The 27,308-nt window shown below is 37.3% G+C and overlaps 2 protein-coding genes across 5 annotated transcripts in view; one reads left to right on the top strand and one right to left on the bottom strand.

The window, feature by feature from the left end:
• The window catches only part of nmnat3 (nicotinamide nucleotide adenylyltransferase 3), a 19,010-nt gene extending 14,011 nt beyond the window's left edge, over positions 1-4,999 (bottom strand). Inside the window, exons 1-2 of one of the 2 annotated variants that reach the window (XM_015031647.1) lie at positions 4,924-4,999; positions 3,660-3,809 (exon numbers count right to left, since the gene is read on the bottom strand). In XM_015031647.1, coding sequence (XP_014887133.1) covers positions 3,660-3,771 — 112 coding nt within the window. In that variant the 5' untranslated portion in view covers positions 3,772-3,809; positions 4,924-4,999. Of the gene's footprint in view, positions 1-446; positions 597-1,710; positions 1,787-3,659; positions 3,810-4,923 lie in introns of those variants that run through there. The other variant, XM_015031646.1, reaches the window with a different exon arrangement.
• Positions 5,000-7,452: 2,453 nt separating this feature from the next.
• The window catches only part of LOC106946942 (calsyntenin-2-like), a 132,125-nt gene continuing 112,269 nt past the window's right edge, over positions 7,453-27,308 (top strand). The window contains exon 1 of one of the 3 annotated variants that reach the window (XM_015031642.1): positions 7,453-7,666. In XM_015031642.1, the coding sequence (XP_014887128.1) occupies positions 7,594-7,666 (73 nt within the window). In that variant the 5' untranslated portion in view covers positions 7,453-7,593. The remainder of the gene's footprint in view (positions 7,667-27,308) is intronic. The other 2 variants (XM_015031644.1, XM_015031645.1) reach the window with 2 other exon arrangements.

Raw genomic sequence — 27,308 nt, 5'->3', positions numbered from 1 at the left:
TCATTTTGTGGAATATTTAACAACTAAAAAATGGCACAGAACAAGAATTTTTTTTCCACTCTGATTGGCTGCCGTTAGGCCTACTGGTTTTAAATTGAATGTCCATTCATTGCATTTTTTGTAAACACCTGTGAAAATAATTTCTATTCCCATGGCTTTTTTGTTCTCTGGGAAATTATTTTTGATGATAAATACAGAAACAAGCATAAAAACCAAAACATCTACAATAGTGATAGTAATATTAATGATAAAATAATGGTCAGTGCAAAGTAGCCTGCAAATTTTTTGGTGGGGGGCGGTGAGGGACCTGGATAAGGGCTAGGGGGGCGCTGGCCCAAAAAAGGTTGAGAAACACTGATCTAGAAGCTTTGACGCTAAGAAGATAGCTTTAATGCCAAGCAAAAACACAGATGGCAGACGCTGCGTCTGTTATGTTCGGACCTGACCTGTGCTGTGCATGTGGTCCCTGGCCAGCTCAAATAGCCGCATGTGCTGATTGGTGATTGGATTAAAAGAGCCGCAGGCTAACAAAACCAGTGGAACGCGGCAGGAGGCCATCCTGGTTGACTCGCTCACACTGTTGGTCTCCGAGTAACCTGAGAGGAAAGCAGAGGAAAGTCTTATTCCAAACTTTTCAGTGAAATTGAGAGGAAGAACTAAAAGGTATTCTTTATTTACAAGTTGTTCTGAGTGAATAAGTTGTACTTAATCACATTAAGATGAACATATTGGCAATCTCATTCATTTTCTGTACAGTTTACAAGTTTAAACAGTGTTGCTATCGGCGTAACTATGACCAACGAGTTCTCGGCTCATTTTAAAGGAGGAGTTTGAAGTAAATAGATTAGTACCTCCATGAGAAATGGCTGAAAGTTGTTTACGTTTTGAAAAGAACTGTTAGCAAAACCAAGCAGATTTAGAAAGTTATGATCTGATGCAACATTTAGAGGTGCAGTGCAACCCCTGAGTTTTTGCTTCATTTTTTTTTTGTCACATAAGTGTTTCAAATCATCCAACGCATATTAAGTTCAAATAAAGATAAATACAAAACCAGCTTTCAAATGTTGTTTGAATCATAAAACATAAGAAAAGAATACTCCACAAACTAACCTGGCCCTTTTTTTAAACAAGTAAAAAATATAATTTAAATAGAATCTGTCAAACAATATGAAGCAGGGGGAAAAGTTCGGAAAAAGCAGCACATAATGCCCATATCTAAGGAAATTTAAAAACGGATCAGAAACAAATCAGGTGACATCTATCAGTAAAAAAAGTTTGGAAGGACATTTTTTTAAACTTTCTGATCACGTGAGACCAATTATTCACAAATGGAGAAAACATGGAAGAGTGTTGAACCTTCTCAGTAGCCAACAAACAAGAATTACTCTAAAGACGGTGGCACTTTGATGATCTGGAACTGCTTTGCTAATTCAGGACTTTGATGACTTAATAATACTGAAATAAAGTGCTTTTCGGTGATACTCCAATGTATTGAGTTTAAGGTGTTAAAGTTATAAAACAACAACACTCTGATAAACACCGATTTGACATTGAGATGCAAGGAAGCAATAAACGGCTTAGCTGATCGAGAGCAGTGCCCTATACGACATTTTAACCATTTAAATACTGTGAAATAAAATACAAAATAACTCTATATTACAACCCACACATCATTTCACATCATTCCAAAAGCCTTCATCGGTTTGTTACCTTCAATTTTCACATTTGGTCGGCGTGTTACTATTATTCCACTCCCCCTGCTCTGTGAAGTAAACGATTAAAGGTTCCGCAGTTTAAAACAGGAAAAAGTGCGACCCCTTGTGGGGAAAAGTTAAACAGCTGTGAAGGAACTGTCCATGGTTCTTAAGTATGGAGCTACAATGAACTAGATACTCACTTTAAAAACACTGTAATTGTGTTGCAATTAGTTTCCTTTACATTTTTACCCCATAAATCAAACTTTTCCCTGTTGTTTTAACATAATTGCTGCAACAATGTAAAATTAATGTGTGTGACATTATAAGTTTGAGCTTTAGAAAAACAATCTGTAGGTGTAATTAATTAATTATCATCATCATCATCATCATCAAACAAGTGTATTTGAGTATATTCAGCTCCTGTTCTTTTGCACAAATGTCAGTTTTCTTGTGCTTATTGGACACATTAGGAGACCATTAATCAAACAAAATATTGGCACCAAAAGAGGTTGTGCCAGAGAATGAATGTAAGCACAAAGGAGAAGTGGTACAAGCAGAGGACTGAGAAACTGGTAGACGATGGGGTTCATGTCCTCATGTGGGGCATGACCATCCCTACAGATCGTACCATCTCTGCAAACGGATCAGACATTGTGGTCCATGACAAGAACAACAAAATATGATGAAGATGACAAAGAACAAAGATGTTGAGAAAGAAGTCACATGTATGTGGGATACAAAAACTTGAGCTACAGCAATTGTAAATGGAGATTTGGGAAGCATTAATAAAGGTATCCAAGAGCAACTGGACAAACTCCTAATGCAGAGTCAGTGCCAAAGAAATACAAAAGACTATATGGTGCAGGAATTGTTTGCAAAACTTACTAAGAGGCTGGGCAGGTCTGCTGTCCATTAACATCTTTGAGTTCCATCTGATTTTAGTATTGTAGTTACTCAATGGGTTGTGATAGGAGTTGTCCAGCATGGATCCCCTCACAACCTCTCATGGATCCCTGTAACATTTACCATATGAAACACTGACATTTGTGGAGATGCACTAATGCAAAATCCATGTACTCCAAGTAACTTTTCACTCTTTGTGGTTGCAAACTGCTTGGTACATGCAAACAGGGCGTACTATTGATGTCTATTTGATTATTTGTAAAGTAAGTTAAACCCCAGCAGCAGGTACTTTCAGTGAAGTCGTCATCAGTCAGAAAAACAATGTTGGTTTGTTTAGCGTGGTTTTTCAGTCAATAAAATGTTGTGGCTACTACTATAACTACTGTTAGTTAGTGTGTGTTTGTCTATATGTACCTTCACAAGTTTTGGTCCTTGAATGCATTGCTGTGTTTATGTTCTGTATCTCTGTTATTCGCCTAAGTCACTCGAGGTCTTCTCCTCTCTCTAATCCCCAGAATGCACACCTATATTCAGGAGAAGAAGAAACACAGGGGAATTGCTCAACAACACACAGCAGCGATTCTGCTACAGGGGGAAAAAAAACCTTTAAGACTGGGAGTTTTGTGAGGGGGAGTAAAGCTGCAATGATCAGAGTCTCTTATTAGGTGAAAACAGCAAAAAAAAATATCAAATCATGCTGATTCCGATCCGGCAAATAAAAGAGAAAAACATCAAAATGACACAGATTGGAAAAGACAGCAGTAGGATTTTAATGAAATAGTTGAAACAGCTTGCAAAAAACGACACCAAACAGACATGGAAGGGAGCAATCAGGAAAACTCCAAACCGACATTAACATGAAATGCGGTGACATAAGTGAATGTGAATCGTTGAATTGTACAGGTTATATGTCACAATAAAAATTACAAAAACTTAAACGAACGACAATGACTCACAGTGCTCTTTTGTCTCAAAAGCCGTATCTTTTATCAGNGATAGCTTTAATGCCAAGCAAAAACACAGATGGCAGACGCTGCGTCTGTTATGTTCGGACCTGACCTGTGCTGTGCATGTGGTCCCTGGCCAGCTCAAATAGCCGCATGTGCTGATTGGTGATTGGATTAAAAGAGCCGCAGGCTAACAAAACCAGTGGAACGCGGCAGGAGGCCATCCTGGTTGACTCGCTCACACTGTTGGTCTCCGAGTAACCTGAGAGGAAAGCAGAGGAAAGTCTTATTCCAAACTTTTCAGTGAAATTGAGAGGAAGAACTAAAAGGTATTCTTTATTTACAAGTTGTTCTGAGTGAATAAGTTGTACTTAATCACATTAAGATGAACATATTGGCAATCTCATTCATTTTCTGTACAGTTTACAAGTTTAAACAGTGTTGCTATCGGCGTAACTATGACCAACGAGTTCTCGGCTCATTTTAAAGGAGGAGTTTGAAGTAAATAGATTAGTACCTCCATGAGAAATGGCTGAAAGTTGTTTACGTTTTGAAAAGAACTGTTAGCAAAACCAAGCAGATTTAGAAAGTTATGATCTGATGCAACATTTAGAGGTGCAGTGCAACCCCTGAGTTTTTGCTTCATTTTTTTTTTGTCACATAAGTGTTTCAAATCATCCAACGCATATTAAGTTCAAATAAAGATAAATACAAAACCAGCTTTCAAATGTTGTTTGAATCATAAAACATAAGAAAAGAATACTCCACAAACTAACCTGGCCCTTTTTTTAAACAAGTAAAAAATATAATTTAAATAGAATCTGTCAAACAATATGAAGCAGGGGGAAAAGTTCGGAAAAAGCAGCACATAATGCCCATATCTAAGGAAATTTAAAAACGGATCAGAAACAAATCAGGTGACATCTATCAGTAAAAAAAGTTTGGAAGGACATTTTTTTAAACTTTCTGATCACGTGAGACCAATTATTCACAAATGGAGAAAACATGGAAGAGTGTTGAACCTTCTCAGTAGCCAACAAACAAGAATTACTCTAAAGACGGTGGCACTTTGATGATCTGGAACTGCTTTGCTAATTCAGGACTTTGATGACTTAATAATACTGAAATAAAGTGCTTTTCGGTGATACTCCAATGTATTGAGTTTAAGGTGTTAAAGTTATAAAACAACAACACTCTGATAAACACCGATTTGACATTGAGATGCAAGGAAGCAATAAACGGCTTAGCTGATCGAGAGCAGTGCCCTATACGACATTTTAACCATTTAAATACTGTGAAATAAAATACAAAATAACTCTATATTACAACCCACACATCATTTCACATCATTCCAAAAGCCTTCATCGGTTTGTTACCTTCAATTTTCACATTTGGTCGGCGTGTTACTATTATTCCACTCCCCCTGCTCTGTGAAGTAAACGATTAAAGGTTCCGCAGTTTAAAACAGGAAAAAGTGCGACCCCTTGTGGGGAAAAGTTAAACAGCTGTGAAGGAACTGTCCATGGTTCTTAAGTATGGAGCTACAATGAACTAGATACTCACTTTAAAAACACTGTAATTGTGTTGCAATTAGTTTCCTTTACATTTTTACCCCATAAATCAAACTTTTCCCTGTTGTTTTAACATAATTGCTGCAACAATGTAAAATTAATGTGTGTGACATTATAAGTTTGAGCTTTAGAAAAACAATCTGTAGGTGTAATTAATTAATTATCATCATCATCATCATCATCAAACAAGTGTATTTGAGTATATTCAGCTCCTGTTCTTTTGCACAAATGTCAGTTTTCTTGTGCTTATTGGACACATTAGGAGACCATTAATCAAACAAAATATTGGCACCAAAAGAGGTTGTGCCAGAGAATGAATGTAAGCACAAAGGAGAAGTGGTACAAGCAGAGGACTGAGAAACTGGTAGACGATGGGGTTCATGTCCTCATGTGGGGCATGACCATCCCTACAGATCGTACCATCTCTGCAAACGGATCAGACATTGTGGTCCATGACAAGAACAACAAAATATGATGAAGATGACAAAGAACAAAGATGTTGAGAAAGAAGTCACATGTATGTGGGATACAAAAACTTGAGCTACAGCAATTGTAAATGGAGATTTGGGAAGCATTAATAAAGGTATCCAAGAGCAACTGGACAAACTCCTAATGCAGAGTCAGTGCCAAAGAAATACAAAAGACTATATGGTGCAGGAATTGTTTGCAAAACTTACTAAGAGGCTGGGCAGGTCTGCTGTCCATTAACATCTTTGAGTTCCATCTGATTTTAGTATTGTAGTTACTCAATGGGTTGTGATAGGAGTTGTCCAGCATGGATCCCCTCACAACCTCTCATGGATCCCTGTAACATTTACCATATGAAACACTGACATTTGTGGAGATGCACTAATGCAAAATCCATGTACTCCAAGTAACTTTTCACTCTTTGTGGTTGCAAACTGCTTGGTACATGCAAACAGGGCGTACTATTGATGTCTATTTGATTATTTGTAAAGTAAGTTAAACCCCAGCAGCAGGTACTTTCAGTGAAGTCGTCATCAGTCAGAAAAACAATGTTGGTTTGTTTAGCGTGGTTTTTCAGTCAATAAAATGTTGTGGCTACTACTATAACTACTGTTAGTTAGTGTGTGTTTGTCTATATGTACCTTCACAAGTTTTGGTCCTTGAATGCATTGCTGTGTTTATGTTCTGTATCTCTGTTATTCGCCTAAGTCACTCGAGGTCTTCTCCTCTCTCTAATCCCCAGAATGCACACCTATATTCAGGAGAAGAAGAAACACAGGGGAATTGCTCAACAACACACAGCAGCGATTCTGCTACAGGGGGAAAAAAAACCTTTAAGACTGGGAGTTTTGTGAGGGGGAGTAAAGCTGCAATGATCAGAGTCTCTTATTAGGTGAAAACAGCAAAAAAAAATATCAAATCATGCTGATTCCGATCCGGCAAATAAAAGAGAAAAACATCAAAATGACACAGATTGGAAAAGACAGCAGTAGGATTTTAATGAAATAGTTGAAACAGCTTGCAAAAAACGACACCAAACAGACATGGAAGGGAGCAATCAGGAAAACTCCAAACCGACATTAACATGAAATGCGGTGACATAAGTGAATGTGAATCGTTGAATTGTACAGGTTATATGTCACAATAAAAATTACAAAAACTTAAACGAACGACAATGACTCACAGTGCTCTTTTGTCTCAAAAGCCGTATCTTTTATCAGTTTACATTGTAAAAGCCACATTGTAAAAGATGATTTTCTTTTAATAAACTCTGCTTTGTTTCCTTTATGTGCAGGAATAACTGCAAATAAACATTCCTTATTACTTTGACATGTTGACACCTAGTTTGAACATCTTGGCCCCCTCTTCTGTACATGAGTGTATCGATGACTTTGGGTTTCCTTGTCTTAAATCATTGAACCACTATAAACTGTTAATTACAGAGCCGCTTGAAACGGCTCTCACGCGTTTCAAGCGTGAGAGCCGCTTGAAACGCCTCTCATTATCTACATAAATCACTTTTTTTTTAATTTTCCATCGCCTTTTGCTATTTTATTTTTCTATAAACTGTAACGTCAAGCATGCCAAAAAAAAGCCACGATATCGCAACAATTTTATTCTTCAAAATAAAATTGCACAACGTGTGAACTTCAGTTGTGTATGGTTTAAAAGCTAAAAAAAATCTAAATAAATTGAGCTAAATTCCTAATATTTTAGCTTTTGTGTTTATACAGACTTTTATAAAAGTATTTCCTTGATTGAAAGTAACACAATCGCCCAACCTTGCTTTATTTTGAAACGTCATATCCGTAAACCATAGTTAATTGACGCTGCTTAGACGGCGGCACCGCTCTCTCTCTTTCCTCGCGCTACCATTGATAGTCTCTCGACCCTCCAAGATTCCTTCGCGCGACCGTCCAGCTGAGTAGATCCCCGCGCTCGCGAGGTGAGCCAGGATTTGAGGAGAGGAGAGCACGCGAAGACGTTTCACGCTCAGCTCGATAAAACATGCACATCCTCGGCGTCCCGTTTGCGCTGCTTTGGCTTCTCTCCGGCTCTTCCTTCGCTCTCGGTGGGAAAGGTAGGAGCACGAAAATAAAGTAGACGGGGAAAATAAGCTTCGTTGGTTTGGAACAGAAGTCGTCATTTGGAGGCTTGAGTTGCACAAGTTGGAAATTGAAGTGACAGTCGTTGTTATGATTTTCAGATGAGATTAGAATGGGACTCTGGTTAAGTTCTGCTGAATATTCAGTAGTTGTACTTCCCTTTATTGACTTGAGGTTCGTTAAGAAGCCAGCTTCTGGCCCGCAGTTAATGTGGAGCAGGTGCTCAATTCAAGTGAAGGCAGGTTATAGTTGTTTTGAGTGGTTCTTGCCTAGATAATTGCTATTTATTTATCCTTTGGGAAGAATACTGTGGTTATTTTGTGCATCATCATGATGTACCTACTGTATACAAATATGTTGAATGTAGTGTTAGTCCACGTCAGGTAATTTGTAAGGTGCACGTTTGATTTATTTGTTTTAAGCGACAATATTCATAGTTGGTATATAAGCTAAATGTCATTTATTTATTCATTTATTTCAGTTTCAGTTCTTTGACAAAACATGAATTCTTGGTTTTATAGTTGTATGTTTGAAATCTTTTACATTTTAAGCTTTGCACACAGACGCATGAACAAGAGTACCGACAGCAAAAAGTGAATGTTTCACCTTTTTTTCCCCAGTGAGAAATATAAGATTCTGGTAAACTTTCATTAGTTTTGCCAGGAATCCCTGAGGCATTAGTTATTTTCTCAGTCTTGATCGTCTGAATGGGGTGAGAAAATTAATTTAGGTAGAGGGAGAAAGTGAATTCTTGTAATTTTTAATGTGAGTGAAGTGGAGGAAGTATTGGCTAGTCAGGGTACATTGCTTGAAAAATCTTTTTATTTAACTGAAAATGTAAACTTTTATTTTGACAAAAACAATTAAAAAATGATCAAAGCTGTAAAAATAAGAAATTGTACATTGGGTTTTAAAATGCTTAAAACCCAGTGCAAATATTTTTTTTGTCAATCTTGCTGATTGAAGGACCAACTGCCCTGCTTTCATACAGCTAATTCAAATTGATTGGTGATTAATAAGCTTCCGGTGAAACTGATGACCTGCTAAGGAGGTCAATCATTCATTTGCATCAGATTTGTAGGAGCAAATAATATTTAAAACATGCAGCTGGGGAACAAGCTTTATGGACCAGGTTTGAAGAAAAATATATTATTTATAAAGAAATGGATGATTTTACTCATCTTTTAAACTCCTTTTGCTTGAAGTGCATCAAAATTCACATTCCAAAAATGTCACAATAACTGTTGGAAAACAACAGAATTTATGCTGTTTATTGCTGAATACCTTTTGAGATGTCCACCATAAGTGTGAACATATAGTTTGTCTAATGTTGATGCTTAGTAGCTTGTTGCAAAGCAATCCTAAGAAAAATTTAGTGTGTTATAATAAGTTCTCAGAGAGGGCAGCCATGCTGTATTTAATCACATCCTTACCCTATGATATTTTCACATCTACTACTTATTCTGTCTCTCTCTCACACACACACACACACACACAGACACAGACACACAGACAGACAGACGTGTGACACACGTTGTGGTGACTGGTGTTGCCAGCGAAGGGAAGCGGTGGTTTACACTGGTATTAATTGGGTCTCTAGAGGGAGGAGCGCCAGGATGGGCTGTCTGCGCGAAAGCAAACATTATCATTATTTCTGCTGTTTATAAAAGTCCTCCATATGGTCAATAGCAAGGGAGAAGACTAAGTAGGTTTGCATTAAGTTTAGAGAAGTGTCAGTTTCTTTGGAGATTTCATCATCTCATTTAGGTTTCAAAGATGGATATATTCAGCTCAGCTCTTCTAATGAAAGTCTACAAGCCAAAACAAGAGTGTCTGTCTGGTGTTGGCTGAAACAGTTGCATGTCTTCATAATTAATGTCTCCTCACATGTCACTAATGCATTTGGCAAGAAGACAGGATGACATAACGCCATGCAAGATTTGTAGGCAGCCTGCACAAGTCTCAAAGATGGAGCAATTTCTTTTAGGTATTTTTCAGGTCTTGGTAATGATGGGAAAGGAAAACATACCTTATTATGCACACACCAACAATAATCCACCCTTATAGCCTTCATTTATCCAAGTAGGATGGAAAAACCTCTTACTGCATTACCAGGTTGCTAAAAACTTGATTGGTTTTAATGGTGTAAATGAATATCACTGACAAATTTTATGACCAGCTCTTATTTTGTTTAATTTTTGAATAGACATGTCATTTACAGATTTACAACTCAGAGAACATTCATGTAAACTGACAGGATTCAGTTGCTATTATAATTAATAATATGCAATCTTCCACTCAGTTTTAACTTAATGTTGTTTTTTAAAATCTAATCTAATCAAGTGATCTAACCTGATAAGCCTTAGCAAAGTAAAATCAGATGTAAAAAAACAAACCGCAACTAATTTAATCTAAATAATTAGTTTGTGTCTTCTGAACACAGTTGGAGGGTGATTGTGACTACACAAAATTACAAAATATAAATCTTGGTTTAGGGTACTTACTGTTTTGCAGACGCTAGCAAATGTATTTATCATTGAACGTGAACTTCAAACACTCACTCTTCTGAATTCAGTCCCTGTTTTCCTTTTCTGTTTTTTACCTGCCAGTTGGCTTGATGCTAGCTGACTAGCTGTGGTCCAGGGAAGTATTACGTCACTCATTTTCCAGCACTTGATTGGAGTTCTCGTTGTCGAGCGAAGCCATTTCCTCTTTTTAAAAGTAGATCCATTTCTCAGAGTGCTTCCTGGATCTTTGGCTTTTGCATAAGAGACATTGAGGGATGTTTTGTGTATGTGCAGATTTTCTATTTTGAAGCTTTACAAGCTCAGCAGAATACAGTTTACAGTATGCATGAGACGGATGACTTTCAGTTGAATACCTTTACATAAGACACTGTAAAGTAGAGCAGGGTGGATGAGTGCCAGACAACACGGCCCGAGAGGTTGTGAGGGGATCTAAAGCAAAAAGGTAGACGGAAAAAAACAACAAAAAAACAGAAAGAAACAAGATCAGATTTATAGGCACCTTTCCAACAGAGCCATCCAGTTGTTACCCATACCAGGACATAAATCGTGAGAGCAATGAGGAATAACTCAGGTTTCCCTCTTCTGTGCAGTGACTGGTGAAACAGTGTCTGATGGGAAGTGCTCTGCTCGTCCTGTTGCTCCTCACCTCTTTACTGTCACTCATGTCCTCTCTGTTCTCTTTCTTCCCTCTGTTGTGTTTTTCTGCCTGCCTCCTCCTCTTTATTCCTTTGACTCTGCATCACTCTTGGCTGTTCTGCTCCGCTGAGCTGATGCCATTCAGAGGGCAAATGCCACAGAGAGAGCGATGTTTTGTCACTCTGCTCCTCACTTCTTTTCCCCATGCTTGAACAGCCCTGCTCCTGATTTCGAGAACTGCTGCTGGACTCCTTTCTTCAGTCACGGATTTTACTCCAAAGGTTTATGGGCTTAAGTGAGATGTATAAATGGGGCAGCTGTATAGCCTGTATCTTACTTTGCCTTTTCTTACTTTTGAAAGGGTTGCATTATTATTCTTCCGTGGTTGCGTCTTTAGGAAACCTCTCCATATAGCCCTCCTATAGTTTTTCTAGATTCCCAGAGTCTTTCGATTTTGTCCGTCTTTACATGTTCCTACCAGCCTACTTTATTTTTACGGTTCTCATCTTTTAAACTTTATTGTATTGAGGTGTGAAGAAGTGTTAACATCTTTAAAGATTTTGATATATATTTTTAATGTTTTATATCACAAACAACAATTTAAATATCAGATGAAGAAGACCAGATTTTAAAATTATCCAAGTGTGAAAAATGTGCAACAAAAGAAAATACTTTCGAGGGGGCAAATATTTTTTTACAGCTTGGTATGGGATGCTTTTTATGGCTGCTTGAGTTGTTGGATAAAATAATTGTGCTTCTTCCTGGTTCTTTGCAGCATGAGCAGGAATGTTAGGTGCGTGTGCTCCTGGGCATATATGCAAATGATGGTAAATATGCAAATATGGGTCCTAATTTTGATGTTAATTACTCTGCACTGATAATTATAATATGTGTGATGAGGCGTAAGGTGGAGGAGACGACTGAACCGAAGGGCTATGTGAGGTGATATCGGTGTTTGCTGTGTGTTTGTTTCTCCATCTGGGAGAGAGATGTTTGTTTTTAGGGCAGTGCGTGTGTGTGCGTGTTCGTGTGTGTGTGTGCGTGTTCGTGTGTGTGTGTGTGTGTGTGTGTGCGTGTTCGTGTGTGTGCCAGGACTACAGCAGCTGGTCTAAGAGCCCCAGTGGGCCTTTCTGGTCAACACTGCTCAATATGTGGTGGGTAAACACTGCATGCAGAGCTGACTTCAGAGGGACAGCCTCATGGGCTCTTCTTATCTCACTCAGGCCAAAAAAAATAAAAAATAATTCACAAATGCAGACACTCATGTACTTCTAAATTACTGAAGTGAAGACACTATCCACTGCATACTTAAATATTTACACACATTGATTGACTGTAATGTTGCTCGGAAGATGTAAAATGGACAAGAATCCTGTATTTTAATATATCGGCACAAAGATGTCCTAAAATAAACATTTTTAATCTTCTTTGATAACAAAAATAATAAGACACCCAAAGAAAATCTCTTTCCCATCAGATTAGTGTTTTTATTTATGTCACTGTTTTAGTTTTTTTCTGTCAAATAAGTTTAACTACCAACTGTATGTCAAGAAGCTGGATTAAAGAGTAAAAACATTGTTATGCAGATTAAGTATTTTTATATTGATACCCATTAAGTAAAAGCTTAACATTCAGAGTTTTGATGTAATGAACATTCACTAACGAACCTCGTAATGATTTTATGAGGTAAACTATTTTATTGAAGAAAGGAAAAAAGATGGAGCTTTCTAAATTTAAATCTGCAAAAGTTGTAAATGACTTTTGCAGATTTATTTATTATTACTAAATAATAAAATCCAGCTGAAGACCTGAAATAGGCAGAAGACCAAACTTGAAAGAGTCAAGTTTGGTTCAGTCTACAGAGGAAACTAAAGCGTGATCAAAATCATGGAAAGCATCATTAAGAATTGCTTGCAGGATTAGTTTGTCCTTGTGATTTCAAAGTGACAGTTTCTGTCCTATTAGGACGACCTGTTGCAGACGTGTCTCTGAGAAGTTCCACACGTTTTTTTTTTTCTCCAGTGTGGAAAATTTAGTGAAAAGTTCACTGTAGAAAAATAAACTCGAAATCCAGCGCAGATATTTCTTACTCTCTTGCAATATAAAAGCCCAAAGTTTAGTTTACTAAACAGAGCATTCTCTAGAAACAACATTCAGGTGAAAATGGATTGTAGTGTTCCTTAAATATCTAACCTGAAAGTCAGGAGAATGTATAAAGTATAAATACTTTTATAGTGTGGTCATGTTTTGTGATTACTGTTTATCAGAAAAAGTGATTATGTTTCAGTCTAGCTTTCTCAACACACCATCTGGAGTCACAATTTCTGGTGATCCTAGAATCTGCTGTGCACCGGACAGCTGTCAATTTACCAAAGGCATATTCCCTGTTTTGAATCTGGCCTGGGATTTACCTCCGGCATGACGACCTGTTGCAGACGTGTCTCTGAGAAGTTGCTGAGGAGAGCCATGAGCCACCAGCTGTTCATGAATAGGCATGCCCTTCTTGGAGTTTGAGGTGACAGGTATTTGTTACCAGCGGTCCCATATGTCTCAGAGGAAGGGGAACTTGTCTGGCCTCTTCAGGCAGTGTTCTGGTCTGGTTATCTGGTCACTGAATCGGATCGACCATGCGTCTCAGAGCAAAAGGTAGCTTTAGGGACACGTTGGCCCTGAAGAGTCGGGCCAGCCTCAGAAGTTGCAGGAGTTTTTAATCTATATGTAGTTAAAGTATTGCCACCAGGCAAAAAATAATTAAAACTAAAATTCCTACTAGGGATCTTTGAAAACACAGATTAAGCTTTGAATTCATGCTGCAAGGGCAGCGTATCAGTCGTGCAAACACTGATGAAGAGTAAAACCTATACATATTATTTTTAGTATTTTGAGGTAGCAGTGACATTTAGTCAGTTTTCCAGACAGGAAATGGGCAATGAAAGAAGAGCGCAAAGACACTCATCCTGAGGTCGGGAATTGAACCTTCAGCAGCTGTGTCGAGGACTAACAGCCTCCATATATAGGGCGCCCGCTCTATCACTGTGTCACATGATTATTTTTGTTACGGAGTGCATTAAAGGTTACCGAAAAATGGGCTGCACAATATGAGGAAAAACAGAGAGATATTGTTTATATCAACTTTGGTTTAGACACATTTCTTTCCTTTACTATCTCAGCCACTACATGGGGATGTGAGTTTTAAGGGCAGTTAGTCCACACAGCCTAGAAAATGTATTATTGATGCACTTTCACACTTGAAATATAACATCCAATCAACTACTACATCCACACAGTCCTGTGTGATTGCAAATTTGCGTACGCTGATATTGTATGAATGGCTAAAATTTGATATATTGTCCTGCTACAATAAAAGCATTCCTGCAATTTTTGAGTAAACAAGGGGCAATTTGTATGCCATTTGCATCTGCAGAGTCACAATTATCAACCAAAACTGTTGAAACATTGAAAATACTAGTGCCACAAAAGGATTAACTCAAGTTTCCTGGAATAACTTTTTATTTATTGAATCAATACACTGATCAGATGTAGCTTCTTTGCGGAAGAGAGGAAGATTTACACAGCATACAGTGCAGCAAAAACAGATTCAAGGACAGATAACAGGTTGAACCATAATACAGTTAATTTAGGATCATGTGTTGATTTTTTTTCTTCTTTCAGATAATCACACACAAAAAAATACAAATTTCAATGTCTCCTGTTGCACAGTTACAAACTGAAGTGAGATTTTGTACCTTTGCTGTGACGCCATATTTTTGTTTTTCTAAAGAAACTCTATTAAACAACAGAGAATCTATTGTGACTCCTGATCAAGCCTGAACTTATGAAGACGGGTTTCTCAGAGCACGATTTCAATTAGGACTTCAACAAACGTCTTATTCAGCTGTTGATTTGTACACTTAATAAAATGTTAGCACTGAATGGTGCGTTTGGTTCCGACCAAAAGCAATAATGGAAAGAAAGACCAGGAAAAACCACACACACACACACACACACACACACACACACACACGTAAGCAAGCATATATGCATTTCTTTTCATGTTACCCTGGACTCGATTGAGTCATCGCCTTCATCTTCCTTTCAAGTCGTCTTGTGTGGGTCTCTTCTGTGGTCCGTCCAACGAATTACAATATGCTTTGATATGGCTTTATGTACAATTTTTCATTGCCTCTCGCTCCAGCTTGTTGAAGGCACAAAAAGCCTTGCATTTTTTTCATCATTTTGTGGAATATCGGAGGGGCAGGTTTAAAGTGAAACACTGGTGCAACATCACAGGTGTCAGACTAAGCTGTGCCTGAAGAAATGCTTTTATGTTTTTTTGTTTTGTTTTTGTTTTTTTCAATTCTTTGCCTACAATTGAGTTGGGGTGCGACTGAAAAATAAATATTTTCAGCAAATACTTTGAGAGTAAACTGAGAGACATTTGTGCAAGTGTGCTTAAGGGATCGCTGTTTGCAGGAGTCTGTATACGCAAACCGATACACCTGGTGTTCCTGCAGCTACAGTCGCTGCTCAGGAAAATAACGGATTACGGTGTGCAGGGAAAATAAAAACATGTTTCCTAGAAGAAATGTTTTAATTTTTATGAGTCATCAGTCAGAAAAGTTCTCTTTTTCTCTGTTTATATCCTCTTTTGTCCTCTGTGTCTGTTATACTCTTATTTCCACAGTCTCCTCTTTGTCAGTGGATGTCTTGTATTATTTGCCTCTTAGCAATAACAATAGAAGAAATATATGAATGTGTGTAAATGTCACATAAAATATCCAAGCTTCATTGCACAGATCACTCAAATTCAAAATCCATTTTCTTCCTTCCTTATAAACTCTGTGGACCTGAGTGTCATCTCCCTACAGTCTGTCACCTCGGTTATAGTCGTCTCTTTCATTTTCTCCTTCTCCTTGTCTGTTTCCTCTTCCTCTCGGTCTTTCTTGCTCTCTTCTGCTGTCGCATTTTTAAATAATTTATGGTGTACTTAAAAAAATGTGGTCGTGTACTGAGGTTGTGTCATTCGTTGTAAATGTAGATTCTTTCAAACGCTGAAAGAAACGACACAGATTTTTTTTCTGTCCTTTCTGCATTACAATAAATACTACCACAAATATTAACATTAAAATTGAAACTGATGAATTTTCACACAATTATTATGATGCAAAATTTTCATTCTTCAACAAACTTATGAGCTAGTAGGAGTAAATTGAGTTGTTTGAAATTACAATACGTAGTTTTGAGTTGGACATGTTTGCATGTATAGTGCACTTTAATCCTTATCAGTGGTAACATGTTGATTAAATAGAAATTGTGTTTGCCATTGAGAAAACTGATTAGAATATGTTTATAAATACTGTTTTCCCTTTGCTATGTGATGCATTTTTTCCTTTAAGAACTGTGTTAAAGGGACGTTGTAACAAAATAAATAATTTAAATGGGCTTCTACCTCATTGCTGCGTTAAATAGAAGTGGTGACTTTTTTTTGGGACAGGCAGAGAATTTAGATTTGAATTAAATTATATTTGAGATTAGGCTTGGCCTGCATGATTATTATCTTAGATTGTGAAAGGATTATAAGATGCTGATGAGTTACCAGATCACAAGATTATCTAGATTGGCACATTCTATGCATTTCAGTTCTATGTCCATGAATACATCTCCTTCTCTTCCTTTTTCTTAATTAAAAAAAAGTATGTATGTAGTCGGGACAAAATGGTGACTGGTTTTGATGATTACCCAGGTAGTGGAAGTAAGGCAGGAATTTTAAAACAAAAGATAATCAGCTGTTACCTGCATGTGATATTTGAACTTTACAACTGGAAAATAAGATTTTTTTTTTACTACAGGAGCATCACTCTCCTCCAGATGCTATTTGCTAGTGACTAATAGTGAGTTAGTAAACATTTATCTGGACGTTCTGGTTCATCCAACTTTATACCTCCATTTATAGTGTCAATACAGCAAACTTTCAGCATAAGAGCCTCATCCAGATGTAATGCTCTCTGAACTTCAAATAGCATAAAGCTAACTAGAACATCTTACTGTCCATTTTCTTTTCTTAAAATCTGCATGAATGTTGAGTACTTTGTGTTGAGGATGTAATTTATCCCTGACAGATTCCAGTTAGCATTCAAGACATTGAGGGTGATGCCGAGAGAGTGATGAAACCTTGAAAAATACAATGAAAAAACCCACAATTTAAATTAATATTGTTGCATGAATATAAGGTGGCAAGAATGAATTTTCCCTCTCTAAAAAAAGTCCCTTGTGATTTAGTGCGAGTTGCCTTAAACCATACAGACGGTTCATATACCCACAAACAGTCAGACTGAGAGTTGAAACAAGCTCAAAAGTACACTGGTGTTTCAGACAACACAGCGTAGTTTGAAAAGTACCTATTTTATGTGGATTATTTGCAGATATACTGTAGCTAAGTTCTGAAGCAATGTAGCAGGGCATCTAAATACTTTTCAGTTTTAGTTAAGCAGTCTAGAATCAAGAAAACTAACGTATTACATTATAGATGAATCGATCTGTGCATTTTGTGTCTGAAGCAAAGGTTTAAAGCCTTTAGAAGCGGAGCAGGTTGGAACCGTTTTTCCAGCAGTAACAGGTGAAAAGTAAACATCTGGTAGTACTTGTACATTTTTAATCAAATCCAAAATCAAATAAAATTTTATTTGTATAGCACATTTCAACAGCAAGGCATTTCAAAGTGCTTTACATAATTCTTTAATGCTTCCTTTCTATATAAAACATTTTCTGCAATAATCACCTGCACTTTAATGGTTTTGCAACTTATTTTTAGTAAACCCCTTGGTGTGATTACTGTTTGTTCATCGTGGCGCTTGATTGCAGCACAAAGTCACTACAAATTGTCTCATGCCAGAGGCACAGTACACACTGCAGCATAGGTAAAAAAGATATTTTCTTTCCCTTTAGCGCCTCTCTCTAGCCACACCATCTAACAATTTTATGCAGCAGGAGCTATTATTTTTGTTTAGCCGCAAAAACGGTGAATATGCAGAAAAATATTTCAAGGCTGTGTTTCAGATCGACCTTATTTGGTTTATTTTCTAATGCCCGATAATTTCTGATTTAAAAAAAAAAAAAAAAAAGTTTCACCCAGCCAAACTAATTCTTTCTTTTAATGTTTTTTTATTCATGTTTTTTAGATGAGTTTATGCAGTATACTTTATTGGCTTCCATGAATTTGAATTTCTTGATGAAGAGCAGTTTTCTTTTTATAAAAATCTTATCTGACTTGCAGTTTTATTTTCAGAGGGATCCTCTCCACTGGCCTTCTGATTTTGTCCTCTAATGCTCAGCGAGCGTTTTACCTAAGGAGCAAAAACTGTTCTTGCTGCTGTAGGTTTTGAACAAGCTCCCCAATTCTACTCACACATGCAAGAAATCCCCCATTTCTCTGTTTTTTTTTTTGTGTCACTGCATCCATCGTTCCCGTTTAGCCTCATAGAAATGAGAACAGTTCACCACCCGCCACACTTGTGCTAACATGGCAACATTTCCCATCAAGTTTTAATTTTTACTTACTCTGGTATAATGACATTTTCTGTTTTGTTTTTATTCATGGCCCACGGCTTTCGCCATTACAGTTCTTCTCTCCGTCAGCAAGAAATTCCATTGTTTTTGTGCCTATTCAGCGTTGTTTGTGCATACATTGCTAATGGTGCTTATGTGCATTTTTTGAGTACATTATTGTTAATCAATTGACATTTGCCATCATGGATACAAAATGAAATATCCTCTTATTCAGAATAGCTCCGCTGGGCCTCTGTGTATTATAATGGAGGAAAATCTTACACAAGCTTACCCTGAAACACAATGATGACTCTGTTCTCTGGGGGAATATTTTCTTTTACATGCTGACAGGAATAGACTTAGGAAGGGCACTTTTTTGATTCACGCACACTACAAAGTGTTCATTCTGCTGCTGTAGTGCGAAGACATGCAATTTATGTTATCTGCTTGGTGTGCCCTGAAACTTTATAAAAACACACTCGCTTTGTTGTGTCTTACAATTTAACGTTAATTTAAATAACTCCAGAAGACTTGCTGTGAATTACTTTCTTTCGGTTAAATAATGCTTTCTGGCTTCTTTTTGAGCGACCGCTACAGTCATATCAAAGGAATCACTGTCTTGCAAACAAAAACCAAGCAAGAGGACATTCCAAGTAAGAATGCACCTGTCATAATTAAACCCACGACTGAACTGTTGAATTTCTATTGAAATGTCAAAGCTTTGTAAGTACACTGCTCAACCCATATCTCGGTGGCACTGTTTCTCTGTAATTACAGTCAGTTTTCTCCACGAACAGACAATAACTTCATTGTATTATGTTGAAAAGACATCAGCGCGCCACTGGCATGTCGGAGTCAAGTGTGCAAAATTATTTCTGATCGTTGAGAGCAAGGAAGTAGATGAAACAATCCGCCTTCATGCTATAGCAAGATAAGTGCAGTGCTTTGCTTGGAGTATTTCACATTTTGTCACGTTTTAACTACAAACCACAACACAACGCAGCACACAGTATTTACAAATAGAAACCTTGAAGATGTGGAGCTATATATACCTTTACGCTAACAAAAACAAACGCTATGAAAAGGTATATGGGAGGAAACAAGGCGATCATTAAACAAAAGCCAGACGATTCATTGAAAGTTTGCCAGGAGCCATGTAGAGGATGCTGGAAATGTGTGGAAGAATGTGCTCTGCTCAGATGAACTCAAAGCATCATTTATTAGAGTGGCCTAGTCAAAGTTCGATGTTCAACAACCAATATACCTGGGCTCCTACCAAGAAAACAATTTAGTCTCCTATATGTAAAACGCTGGTAGACAGTCCCAAATTGAACAAAATTTGGCTCCACATCATCATAATTTTAAGATTTTAATTTGCAGGATATGTTAAAAACACAAATCTTTATCCTTCCATTTCATATTTATCACTTAAAATCCAGATCATACATTCAAGTTTGTGTTTGTGGCATGACAAAAAGTTCAGTTGGTCTGAATATTTTCGTGAGGCATCGTAAAATCCTCAGACTGAACATTTTTTCCACCAGATGAATTAAAGGAATAAATTCAGCTCTACAGCAGAGAAAATCTACAGCTTTCATTTTAGCATCTAGCAAATTAAAGAACATCATTTCACGTTTATTAAGTACAAGACTGAATTTGTGCTCTGTGCAATGATTTTAAAAAACAAACGACCCATTTCAATGTTAAATGTAACTTTTCATTAAGCTTTAAATCAGAATAGCTTTCGTTTTCTTTGCCGTTCCCAGTGACTGTTCCATTACAGGATGCAGGATATTTGATCAGAGAAAACCGTGTTGAGCCTCGGGGCAGAGAGGAGGAAAGGTTTGTAAAATAAATAAAAAATAAAAATAAAAAAAAACAGCAACTGAAAAGAAAGTATGTCGAAGTAAGCAAGAGGGAAAGCTGGCTTCACTCCTGATGTATTGATTTCAGATGAGCTAAACGGCTTAATTAAACCCCTCTTTGACATTCCCCTGTCCTTTCCTTTGTGACTATATTCCCATAATGTTGTAACCTAAACTAATTGTCCAGAAAGTGGTTGTGACTTGTCTTCAAAGTAAGAAAATCACAAAGCTTTCATCTATAGGAAGTAACTCCTTGTGTCGGGCTTTGTCCTTTGACCCTTGGCTTTTGCATTGCTGTCCTCCCACCTTCTCGCGTGAACAATTGAGCTCAGTCTTTTCTTAGCAGCTGCCCACAGGCTCTGAATGAGGTCTGTTGTCTTTGTAAGTAACTGTGATATATGGTGGAAGCTCTTTAGAGACTCTGACAAATGCTTTGGAGAGGAACAGGAGATGGCCTGCTCTCGTCGTCATTTTTTTTGTTTCCATCTTATAACCTTCATCTTGGTCCCCCATTTTTTTTTTAAACTCTCCTCTGTCCTACTGTTCAACCCGATTTCAGCATGGACTAAAATCTCTGTGTTTTACAGAGATGCACCATGTGCATATCAAGGTGATGTGTGCCTCATAATTTTTTGAGAAGGTAGCCTTCGGCTGCAAAGTGAAGCTGGATAGTTGGAGACAGTGAGTCATAATACAAACTAACCACAATTTTAGCATTTATTAAAGTCTCTCCACTGATCGAGACTGAATTAGTTTGAGTTTGAAGGGGGGAAAAATGATGGTATCCTTTCTGTTATAGCAGAACGTGTAATGGATCCCTTTTGTCAGATATTGATTTTGGACGAAAACTGATGATAAACAATGTTTCCTTCCCCGCTCTGATCCCTGTGGTAGATTAAAACAAACTGCTAAGAGTAATATGGCCTGACTTGATCTTAAATTCTGAAAATGTCTCCCCGCGGCAATCTTACTGCTGGCACTATGCAAGAATAATGTTCTGAACTTACTTGATACTTTCCAGAAACAATCTCGCCGCCCTTTTTTGTTTGCATTGAGAGATGATGTGGAGCTCAAATGCCATAAAGCAAAGATCAGAACTTTGATATGATTGACTTATTATAAAGATTAATAACTGCAGGATAAAGGAGAAAATGGCTTAACATCATGACTATCAACTGGAGATAATTTGACATTTCAAATCATTATAGGAATTTTGTTTAATAGACCAACACAGTTCAGTGCATTGAGGGTAAAATGTCAGACTATGATCAAAATATTCATACATATGAAACTTCTTAAAAGGATGCCATGCATTTGTTTGCTTCCTATGCTTCTTATTACCCTTAATTGCAGCATCTCAGATACATGCTGAGCAAAAGAAGAGCTTCAAGTGTTGATTTAAATGTAAGCATACTTTAACATGTTATATACATGATACAAAATGCTCATCTGGTTATGCATGCAGTTTACTTGGGCATTGTCATTATTACCTTTGAAGTTTATAATACGTTTTTCTGATTTGGCCAAAATGCTAATCTTCACTGAAATGATTCAGATCAGAACTTATTCATGTGCTGGGAAGGTCCAGTCAAAGTTCAAGTCTAAATGTAATTGAGAGTATATAGCAACATTTGAAAATTGATGTTTGCAGATGCTGCTTGTCCAATATAATGGAGCTGGAGTGATTTTGCAAAAATTGACACCTCTGAATGTGCAAAGCTGGTAGAGATATATTTATAAAGTCAATTAAATGAAACTACAATAAAAGATGGTTCTGCAATCTGTTAACTCAAGGTGGCTGAATACAATTGCAGGCCACACTTTTGAGATTTTATTTCCTTAAAATGTCAGCCATATATCACCATTTTCTTTTTTTATGACTTTACAATATATGAAGTGTTTACAGTGCCACTCACAAGAATTTCTTTTCATCTAAATTTTAAGTGGAAGCTCAACAGCTATGCACATAAATTACTGAGTAAACTTGCTGAAGTTGTCAAGTATCATAGCTAATACGGTGTCTGTCCGGGACACGCCGCCTCCAATGTCCTTCAGTTTATTGAATCTTTTTTTTTTTTCCCCCTTCCTCTGGTTTCCTGCTCCCCCTTGAAGATGAAAGAAGAAATGGAGGGCAGAGATGAATCAGGCAATACAAAAGAAATGAAAAAGAATCAGACCAGCCCGAAGAGGAGGTGTTGAAGGGAGACGAGATGCATGGGGGAGAAAATACAAGATGCAAAATAGGAGACTGGAAGAATTTTTTTTTTGTGAAAAAGAGAGGCAGAGATCCAAAAATAATAACATTAATAATAAAGAAATGCCAGTGGCTGAAAAGGAGAAAGATGAAGAGAACGGTGGCAGATCGCAGCGATGTTTGCCATCGCCACTTTGTGTTTGGCACCGTGAGCTTTCGATGGTCGGTAGCAAACCCTGGAGCGATTCATCATGATTATGCGGTTGTAGGCAGGTAATGTCACAGCAGTCGGGGCTGGGCACACCTAAGATAGAGACTGCCACTTGCTTTGAGCAAGACCTATTTTTCCTCCTACAAGAGACGTATTTCTGAACCGCATGTTTGACTCTTGAAAATGTCTGGTCACAGCAACAGCAACATATGACGGCAAATTCTCTCCACTCTGCTCTCACGCCTCTGGATTCTGCTCTCCTCTTACGTTTGCCTTGTCACCTGAAGCTTCAGGGTCTGATTAATGATATTTTAAATGTCAAATGTCAGGTTCTGTCTCCGTTCGTTAGTCTCTCATCTTTCACTCTCTCCTCTCTTCTATATTTTATATTTCTACCTTCTCGTATCTCTGATTTCCTTTGTGGTGTTTGATGTCATTGCTAACCTTGATCATTTACATCTTTCATGTTTTTCGTTGCTTATCCCAGTCGGCCACCTTTCGGTTCCTCTGAATGCACCAAAGCGCTGTTTTGTGATGTGTGTTTGCACCGATGAAGCAACATTGCCATTAGTCCAAATATCAGCCGTTTTAGGTAAAACCTGATGTTGCTGTGTACTAACTAGATTGTGAATTAAGACAAAAAATTGGTAACTTGCGTGAATGCATGTACTGAAACGGAGAGCTGAAATGAGTCATGTTTAGAGCAGTCCACCTAAAACACACACCTACATGTACATAATCATCATAGTTACACTTTCTGTTGACTAAGGTTCAGATGCAGGGTGACGGTCGACGACTCTAAATGATTGATGATAGTTGCTGTGGCATGTCTGCCAAGGCTGCATCTAAAACCAGTGTCATTTGCTCTCACTGCTGTCACTTCATTAATATTGTATATGCTATTTTCTTGCTTGCCTTTAAAAATAACGCTCATCTTTTACCACCAGTAATCCATCTTCAGTCCACTCATGTTTAGTCTAATTGTCCAGGGAATCATTTGCTTACGTGGCAAAGTGATGCTATTTTGTTGAACCCCGGTGTGTTGTCAGAGTCTCACCTGCAGCTGGTCAGAGCCGGTTTAGTTTAAGGAATCGGGAATTGTTGTTTTAATTTGGGATGGCATCAGAGTTACCTCTTACACAGAGTGCAGAAAGCAAATTTCTGCCCAGCAAAACGGCTCAAACTCAGAACTTTCCTAAAAGTGGGCCAGCCAGGAACTGCCTGGGGTGAGGGTTGCTTTTACACATAATCACTTTTACATGAGAGAGATATGTATGTTTATCATTTAATAGAAGATGCACTCCCTTTTACAGTCTGCCGTAAAAACAAACAAAAAAAAAATTAGATGCACAACAACGGCCCAAAGTGTTTGGTCATCATTGAATTCTGGTCTGGTTAATTCAGGAATTTTCTCGTTCAAGTCAAAAATCTTGATCTGTCGACTGTGTGATTATCAGGATGAAGATGGCCTGGCTGTCAATCAAAAAACATGACAGGATTTGCATTACTTGGTTGTAAACACTGTTCTCATCTGCTAATATCATTTCCATATTTCCTGAGGAAAGAATAGGTTGTTTTTTTTTGGACATCATCAGGAGCTTGGGTTAAATATATTTGGTTCTTGCAGACATGTGCTTGGCAACTGGTTTTATGATATAAATATATTTTCCACTGCTCATAAATGCACAAAACCCATCTAGACAGTAACTGCTAATTAAATTATTTTAGAAATGCTGGGAAAATGTTGAACTGCCATAACTCAACATAATGAATATGTTGACTTGCTGCAGTGTAATTTTTAATTTGAGCTGTTGTCTTCAAATTAAAAACTTGTGCCCTGTAGCACTAGCTAATGGTGAAAACTAATATAGTTAATTTCTTACCTTGGCAAGAACAACAGCCATGTTTTTCTTTTGTCTAGGCCACTGAAACATTTTGTGTACTAACTAGGCATAATGTACTTGTGTGCTTCACTGAAAACACCAAGTTGTTCTCCGTATTTATGATTCCGCCATATAACTTAATTAAAATCTGTATGGCTGGACATTGCTTTCCAGTCTCTGTATGCTCTCTTAAATTGATTCAAACTTTTAAAAAAGGCTTTATCTTGATGACATTAAATCTCAAGACCGCATTAACGTAACTTGATAAGAATATCACAACTCTGCTCATGTAGATGCACTGATGTGGGCTTTTTGGCTAATTTGTGATCCCCAGTTTTAGTTAATTTTTATGAGAGTTCAGTTTGGCTTTAGGGGCTATACTTTCTAGAATTCAAAATACTCTTTTTTTATTTTATTTTATTTTATTTTTATTTTTTTTCTAAGCCTCTCCACCATGAGGCAGATTAAATATTTAATTTGGTAACAGATGTGACATCCCACTGTGACTGAAAGAGCTTTATTAATTTAAATCAAAGATATAATTCTTCCCCATCTAGGAGTGATTCACACAAAACAGTTAGAAGCTATCAGTACAATAAGCCTGGTTCACATTACTGACTATAAACGCCACACTCTGCGCATTTCTTTAAGAAAACAGACCTTTATATTCATTCAAAGATTTGAAAAGGGTTGCTAACGCTTACAAATATGACATTGAAAGGTTGAAAGCTCAAGAGAATAAAACGGTAACTTTGCTTTAATGTGTTGAACCTACTTGGTATCTTACATAATCAATGTTATCTCTTTATGACTTTGCTGACAGTCAACATCACAGAGAAGCATCGCTGTGCCAGTGGGCTGATGTGCTGCAAACGGGTAATGATTTATCAATTTATCAGCAGATCCCCAGAAACTAACGAAGCAGATTTTAAATTTTTTATTTTCTTGTTGTGAACTTGGTGCCTGGAAATTTGCTCAAGTGTCCAAGCACCTGGACACTTGAGCAATCTTAATGAAACCTGTATCAGTATGAATATTTATTTTGATGTTATATTTTTGAGAATATGCTGGTAGTTTTCTGCTCAGATTTTTGCTTCAGAGGCAAGTCAGTTTTTTCTAATGGATACATAAAGTTGGTCACAAGAATAGTCTGAAAATATAACTATAATGCTGTATATAACATACATGTAGCAGACAAGAGTGATTGCTATGAAACAAGGTCTTACGACAAACCTCATGCAACAAAATTATTGTAAAGTTGAAAGTTGCTTTACCGTCTTATATTAGAAGTAACCATGGTTACTTTGGATAGCATCACTAAAACAGGTATATTTCTAGAAAATGTAGATTCTTACCTTAACTCTCCCAACATTTGCAAATGCAACATGTTCCAAAATAGCATAAAGCTTTCACGTCAGGTGAAGAGCTAAATGAAGACTGTTTACCCATCCAGATCACCCACTTGCCGATCAGCCAATATGAATCCGTTATATTAACGTCGCTAAGCTTGTTTGGATAATTTTTACTTAAGTGTATGTATTCTAATCAAAGTAAAGAAGTGTGGCGTACAATATATGCGGTAACCAGAATGTCAAGTTATTTCAACAGCAATAGGACTGATTGTTGATTTTGCTTTAAGTGAAAACCTCACAATCATTTTATACATTTTCTTTAAGGTTTTTTTTTTTTTTTTGTAAATACTGCAATACTGTTTTTATTAAAATGATCAGGCTTTAGCCATGGACTAGAAGCTCCTCAGTCTAACTGTACGACTGAATTATTTAACTTATTTTAAACACAGCACACTTCTGTCTTATATAATAACATTATAATAATACTTAGAGATTAGTATGTTTTCCAAGCTGAGACCATGACGTACTCCAACTGTGTAATTTTAGTATTTTATCGAGAGGTAATCGATGTGTGGTAAAAACTTCTTGTTGCTAAAAAAATAAATAAATAAATGACATGAACAGCTGAAATGCATCTTTCCTTTCTTCAATAATGGGAACATTTCAAAGCATCATCGGGGTGTTTGGACACTGGTGTTGTCCTTTTAAGAACTTGTGATTACGTCCATCATTATAATTTAAATGAACAGCTGCAGTCTGCTGTCCCTGAGATTCACTAATCAACAAGACATAAATGGAGACGGCCTCCTGTAACGTCACATAAATTCCTCATAAAGCTGCAAACGGCGTCTCCTAGGCCACAAATCACATGGTCTGAAATGGAGAGGTCAGCAACCATGTGTTTTTGCAAATGTCTGAAAGCAGTGTGGCATTAAATGGCGATTGAAGAAAAGGGAGAATATCGCATCTTATAAAGAACCTTATGAATTATGTTTGAGAATTTTTTTTTTTGTGTTCACTCGCCCACTTTATACATGTCGGCTTTAACAAAATTAGACAACGCAGGTTTCTTGACTGCTAAGCCTGACTGGCAGACTAAATGAGACACAGGCAGGTCAGCAGATGGTGGAGAGAAACGCAGGACAACCTTAGAGTGAAGAGAAGGGCATCTGATGTTTGACTTTGAAAGGGAGAAAAGAACAGATTAAAAAAAAGTTATTTAAAGCCACTCTCACACGCACCGTTCACCATGCATTAGGCAAAGAAAATTCACTGCTTTAAATTGTTTAATTAAAAAAAAAAATCTGCTGATCAGAAGATTTTTTGGGATGTACTGCTATGAAAATTGGGATGTATTGGCTCGTTATTAGTTGTAGTTTGAATTAAACTGGAAAAAGAACAAT

Source organism: Poecilia latipinna, unplaced genomic scaffold (assembly GCF_001443285.1).
Source record: "Poecilia latipinna isolate Pla-1442-1.1 unplaced genomic scaffold, P_latipinna-1.0 Scaffold214, whole genome shotgun sequence".
NCBI lineage: Eukaryota > Metazoa > Chordata > Actinopteri > Cyprinodontiformes > Poeciliidae > Poecilia > Poecilia latipinna.
This window is presented reverse-complemented; position numbering and strand designations above follow the sequence as displayed.